Here is a 6,266-nt window from a genome sequence, read left to right on the forward strand (position 1 = left end):
CAGGGAGTGGGCATGCTGCTCCTCGCACTGCAGAGTGCGCAGGGCACCCCAGCACACGGCTGCAAGCTGGTCTTTGCCGAGTCCCTCTCCCAGAATTGCACCAACCAGGTTGACACGTTCCTGGAGCAGCATGGTGGGGCTGGGATCCAGCACGTCGGCCTCTGCACCACTGACATTGTCAGCACGACCAGGGCTCTGCAGGAGCGGGGGGCACGGTTCTTCACACCCCCCGCCACGTATTACAGCCAGGAGGGCAAAGCAGAGGAGATCCGAGGAGCTGGGCAGGACCCCCACATGCTGGCAGAGCTTGGCATCCTCCTGGACACCACAGTGCCTGGGGACAAGGGCCGGCCGGGCACTGATGCCACAGAGAGCCCCTCTCGGGAATATTTGATGCAGATCTTCACCCATCCCATCTTCTCGGAGGAGACCTTCTTCCTGGAGCTCATTGACCGTCGGGGAGCGCCTGGCTTTGGGGAGGGCAATATCCAGGCACTGTGGAAAGCTGTGCAGCTCTACATGGACCAGCAGCACTAGTGCAACGCTGCAGTCCTCCTTCCTCAGCTCCCCAGCTTCTCCAGTCCAGCCCTGGGGCAAGGACCATAGAGATCCCATCCCTGGCATGGCGCAGGTGGGCAGGGACCAAGGGATGGCTCCAGATCAATCCAGAGCCAACCCAGTGTGGGAGCAAGATGCTCAGGGCTGAGTCCAGTGGGGGTGTGACCATGCCCCAGGATGGGTGGGATTTCTCCCCTGCCCACAGTTCCCAGTGATTTGTCAACCACATGTAAAGAACTTCCTGCCTTAGTTTCAGCTTAATTTATTGAGCCTGGAGCATGGCCAAGAGCATGCTGGCACAGAAACACTACCAAACACAGAGAGATGAGGGGCTGCGTGAGGGGAGTGGATAATCCAGAAACCCTGGATTACGGCCACTTACTGGCAGTTACCACCCACAGCATGACCAGCCCTGTGGGGCGAGTGGTGGCCTCTTCCTCCTCTCGATTAAAGAATTCACTTACAGGCACTGCTTTGGGTTTTTAATCCTCCTTTTTAAGACATGCTGCCAGGTGAGGATGAAATGGCCATTTCCATCATTCACAATTGAGATCACTGCCCCTAGCACCCTGCCAGGACTGTCCCCTGTCCTGCCAGCCCCCAGCCTTGTGCATTTGCAAGGGTGCACCATACTCAACATGAACAACGCTGAGCAGCCCAATGAAAAACTATAAAAGGAGGATGAAACACTACAAAAAGCCCTGGGGGCAGCTGTTCAGCCCACAGGCAGGAGCTGCACAGCCCTTAGGGGGTGATATCTGCCCTTGCAGGAGGGGGGTTCTGGGTGCTTTATTTGGGGTCAGCAGCAGTTAATGCTCAGCCAAGGGGCTCTTGGGTGCATTAATGAAGAAACCCCTGCTCTCCCCAGCCCAGATCTAAGGATCCTGTTGGCTATCTTCACATTCCATCACAGGCTGCCCAACATCCCCAGCTTAGCACAGTGCAACAGAGACAGTCACTTAAAAAACCCACACACTTGAGATTTATTTTCAGGTCCAGTAAAAACAAGGGAGGGTACAGCAGCATCCCCAGTCACTGGCTGGGGCATGAGATGCAGGCAGGGGACAGGGCTGTGGGAGCCATGTGGCCACAGCCGTCCCACTGCTGGAGAGAAAGCCCTGCTGCCCCGAGTCCACAGTGCCAAAGTGGTGGCAGTACAGGGCCGAGTCGCCCCAGGAGCGCTCCAGCCAAGGAGGGAGGGCAGGTCTGGCTCCAGGATTAAACCAGGACCAGTGGCCACATCCAGGCACAATGCCCACGGGGGAGGCAGGGGAAAGGAAGAGTGAGAGACCATTGTAGAGCCATCTCCTGGGATTGCTATGGCAGGGACAGCACTGCCACGCCCCGGCCAGGACTGACCCAGCGAGGGGCTCTGGGCTCTCGCACGAGGAAGGTTGGTGCCCTCACGGGGCCGTCGGTGCCCGAAGAAAGGCTCGGAGGGAGAGCTGTGTCCCAGGGCAGGGGCTGCCTGCTCCCGGTGCCTTGGCCCCCCGCTTCCGCTTGGAGCCCTGCAGGAGACACAGCAGGGCTCAAGCAGACCCCAAGGACCCCCACGGGCTCCAGGGATCCCCCCTGGGGACACCCAGGGGCAGTGCCAGTCAGGGGATGGCCACAGGCTGGGAATGCTCATTGGCCTGATTCCAAACCCCAGGGCACCTTCAGCACAGCACACCAGAGGCTGTCCCACAGCACTGGGGCCCCAGGCACCCTGGAGCACTGCTCACCTTGACAGGGCTGCTCTCCTTCCTGCGCTGCTTCTCGTGAGCTTTCAGCACCTGAAGGAAGAACAAGAGAGCCCAGAGCTGAACAGCAGCTGGGACAGCCTAGAGAAGTTGAGGGGATGCCAGGGGTTTTCCCCAGTTAACTGAGGGAAGGGAGGAAAGGCCCAAGTGCCCCTCATACCTTCTTCATGGCTGTGGACACAGCCGAGGCATGGAACTCATCCTCTGTCACCCAGCGGGATGGGGACAAGGCAGGGTCCAGGGTCACATCCCCATCTAGGTGCAGGGAGTAGACCACATAAGTCTGGTGGATGTGGGAGAAGATGTGGATGACCTGTGAGGGGATGGAAAGACACATGAGACGGGCAGCTGGCAGGCAATGGGGGATGCAAGGTGCACTGAGCCTGCCAGGGTCCTGAGCAGTGGGGCAGAGCTTGGGAGGGGTGACAGTGGGGAAGGGAGACCTTTCTCCTGTGTGCTACATCCCCATGGCTGAGCACAGGGACTCAGTGTATCCCTCCAGCTCCAGGCTCACCTCTGCAACAAACTGCAGGCCTTTTGCTGCCACGGGCTGCCCCATCCAGGCCTGGAGGTGATCAGCCAGCTCCTCCCTCTCCTTCTCCTCCTGCAGATCTTGAGCCAGTGGGACACTTGGGAACTCCCAGAGTCCAGCCAGGAGACCTGGGAAGGAGGCATGACAGAAATGTGAGACAGCAAGGGACACATCCAGGGACACTGAGCCTCATCACAGCCCCAAAGGGCTCCTTTTCCTACCCAAGCAACCAAAGCCTCTCCCTCTATCCCTCATGCAGGTGGGAAGGGGCTGTGTGGTGCCTTCATCCTTCTCCCTCCCAGCCCCATTACCCGAGCTGGGTCTCTGCACAATGAGGTATTCTGGGGCCCCGTGGCAGCCCCTCCTCTCCAGCACACACGTGGCTGTCCGCATCGCCCGCGGCGGCTTCTTCGCTGCTTTCCGGGGGAAGTTGGTCACCCCCAGGCTGCTGTCCCACAGCTCTGTGGCTGGGGGGCACAGGGGACAGTCCCCAACACCTGCAAACACCAGTGTGACAGTTGCTGCAGGGCTCAGACCTGGAGCTACAACAGTGATCTCCCCACTTGCTTACCACAGTCCTCAACATCAGGCACTGGGGGGGCTTTTCCAAACAGCTTCTGAGAGGCGAAGGCCAGCTCCTTCTCCACCTGCAAGGGCAAACAGAAGTGAGGATGGGCTCATCCACCAGCCCACCTTGTCCCAGGCACGGCAAACCCTCGGGGCCACACTTACTCTGCGCCACGCTTGGCAGTGCTGCTTCACCGGGCACTCCCCACACAGTGGGGACTTGGGCACACACACAGTTGCCCCCAGCTCCATCAAGGCTTGGTTAAAATCCCCTGGGCGACTCCTGTCCACCAGGACATTGGCCATGTCCCTGGAGAAACGGCAGTGAGAGGCATGGGGATCTCTGAGAAGAGCATTCCAGGACTTTAGCCTGCCTCCTGCCTGTCAGGGGGAAGCTCCTAGGTAGGCACAGCAGCACAGCTCCTTCACCACTGCTCCCAGCAGCACCAACTTACTCCACACCTGCCTCCCTCCACAGGCTCAGCTCCCCAGGGCTCCTGGGTGATCCTGCCTTTAGCTCCAGAGACAGAGCATTCCCTTACCAGAGCCGGTCGATGACGGCCGGGCTGCTGGAGTCGGCACCGATGCATCGCAGGCGGCACAGGACCCGGATCACGTTCCCATCCACAACTCCTGTAGGCTGGCACCAGGAGCTGCCATTACCATGCTAGGATGTGCTCCGGACAAAGAAGGGAGCAGGGATGCTCCCAGGATGGAGAGGGACACACACAAGGCCAACCCACAGGTCAAGCTGGGTGGGGGCTGTGATGCATCCCAAAGAGGGGGGAGAGCCAAGCACAACCCTGGGGAGCCCTTGGCTTGTGAGACCCAGCAGCAGGAGCGGCCAGGAGCGGGGCTGGGCAGCGAGGGGGACGTGCCCACTGTCAGCAGCTCTCACCTGTCCGTACGAGATGGACGCGATGGCTCCCGCCGTGTACCGGCCCACGCCCGGCCGCAGCTTCTGCCGGGCGAGTGCAAGGAACCCATTTTGCCCGTGGGAAGATGGGATCCCAGCCTCTGCAGCCTTGTGCCAGCAGCACCTCCCCCAACGAGGCAGGGCAGACATGAGCCAGCACCAGCCCAGCAGCCACAGAGGGCTTTAGAAATGCCCCTTCCCCCCCACTTCAGCACCTTTCTTGCTGCTTCCTGCAGACGCTTCCCTCTGGAGTAGTAGCCAAGCCCAGCCCACAGCTCGTTCACCTCCTGCTCCAAGAGACACAGCAGGGTGTTAATGGAGAGTCACAGGCCAGGGAGAGCACCCAGTCCCAGCGATGCTCACCTCCAGGGACGCCTGTGCCAGAGCCTGCAGCGTTGGCCACTTCTGCGGGACAGAGGGAAAGGGACAAGTCAGGGACAAGCAGAGTTCTGCCACTGGGGATCTGCCGCAGGCAGGCTGCCCCCTCCAAAAGGGACAGCCTGTGGGCACAGGAGTGTGTAAGGAGCAGTCACCTGCATCCAGCGGGTGTAGTAGTCGATCACCGTAGCCACCTGTGTCTGCTGGAGCATGATCTCGGACACCCACACTGCAGGGAGCAGGGCAGGGCTCTCAGGAGAGGCACCAATGCCACCCACACCTCGTGCTGTGGCCACATTAGCACTGGCCACAAACCCTGCACAGCATCTGGCTCATGGGACACCCTCCCACCCCTCACCTTCCCCACAGGGGCTCCCCCAGGCCCAAGGTGGGTTCTCCAACCCCCCAGTGCCTTGCAAGGGGAATCAATGGCTCTTGTGGCCACTTCAGGCAGCTTGTTCCAAGGATGGCACACAAAGCCACACCTCACAGAGCCAGTCCCTGCTCCTCACCTGCATATCCCCGTCGGTCGGCATCCGGCTCCGCCGCTGCCTGCAAGGGGAGAAAGATGAAGCATGAGGAACAAGGTGACACAGGACCCCACTGCAGAGGGGATCTGCATGTAAAATAAAACAATCCATGGTGTGTTTGAAACACTGCAATGGAATCTGAAAGTAAAAAAACATTTCCCCCAAGCACTCAGAAGTTCTGAGTTTGGGTTAATCCTGTGACAGCCAAAGCACCTTCTTGCTAATGAAATTCCACATGGAGAGTTACTTATGAGGTTCAGAATCCCACAGAGAGCTATCCCATACCTGAGCCTGCCTGCAAAGGAAGCAATTGGAGGCAGACGTAAATCCCAAAGAGGGGCTGTGCAGTTCCCACCCTTCAGACGTTGCTGTAAAGCTGATCCCCACCCTCAGCACCACAGTGACTCTGGAGCCACTGCTGCCAGCCTGAGCACAGAACAGGCAGGAGCTCTAAAAACACGTCCAGCAGGCTTAAAACAAACGCATGGGAAACCTTCTCCATGCAGCACTCGCTGCTTCAGGGCACCATAGAGGCAGGAACAAAACAGGATTAAAACACAGCCAGACTAACCTCGCCAGAGATAAGTACTCCTCTTGAAAGTTACATTTGAGAAGCGTGCCCTGCTTTTACTCTTCATACCTAGGAACTGGTTCCAGACCACCCACCACAACACAGCCACGACCAGCAGGGAGCACTTCCATGCGGGTGGGGATGCACGACATAAGGAAAAACACCACGGTCACAACAGCCCGGCTCCCTTAAGGCAGAGTAAGTAGTTCCCTACCCCTGCTTCCCGATGTCTCCCCTTACCAGCGCCCTCCAGGGAAGGTCCCGCTTGCATCGGTCGTACCAGGCGAGCAGATTGCGGCGCAGGGCCTCGACCTCAGCCGGGTCGCTGAAGAGATGCCGGGCGGGCGGCGGAGCGGGCGCTGCAGCCGGGGCCCCTGCCAGGAGAGCGGCGCGAGGTCAGCGCACGGCGGGAGACGGCGAAGGGCTGCGGGGCTCAACCGCAGCAGAGGCGGGGGGCGGGCCGCGCCGCCGG

General features: G+C 59.8%; 2 protein-coding genes across 2 annotated transcripts in view; one reads left to right on the forward strand and one right to left on the reverse strand.

The window, feature by feature from the left end:
- The window catches only part of HPDL (4-hydroxyphenylpyruvate dioxygenase like), a 6,609-nt gene extending 646 nt beyond the window's left edge, over positions 1-5,963 (forward strand). Inside the window, exons 1-2 of the mRNA XM_005423126.2 lie at positions 1-631; positions 5,868-5,963. The exon at positions 1-631 is cut by the window's left edge and continues 646 nt beyond it. Of these exons, the coding sequence (XP_005423183.1) occupies positions 1-537 (537 nt within the window). The 3' untranslated portion in view covers positions 538-631; positions 5,868-5,963. The remainder of the gene's footprint in view (positions 632-5,867) is intronic.
- On the reverse strand, positions 1,518-6,190 carry MUTYH (mutY DNA glycosylase; the record flags this gene model as incomplete). Its single annotated transcript, XM_031058671.1, has 14 exons — positions 1,518-2,066; positions 2,283-2,333; positions 2,461-2,613; positions 2,815-2,960; positions 3,144-3,329; positions 3,404-3,479; positions 3,565-3,709; positions 3,942-4,039; positions 4,298-4,414; positions 4,531-4,602; positions 4,679-4,720; positions 4,849-4,922; positions 5,206-5,245; positions 6,035-6,190. Coding segments are annotated over 14 exons (1,461 nt in total), but the record flags the coding sequence as incomplete, so codon positions are not given.
- Positions 6,191-6,266: the final 76 nt, after the last annotated feature.

This window comes from Geospiza fortis, unplaced genomic scaffold (assembly GCF_000277835.1).
Source record: "Geospiza fortis unplaced genomic scaffold, GeoFor_1.0 scaffold333, whole genome shotgun sequence".
Classification (NCBI taxonomy): domain Eukaryota; kingdom Metazoa; phylum Chordata; class Aves; order Passeriformes; family Thraupidae; genus Geospiza; species Geospiza fortis.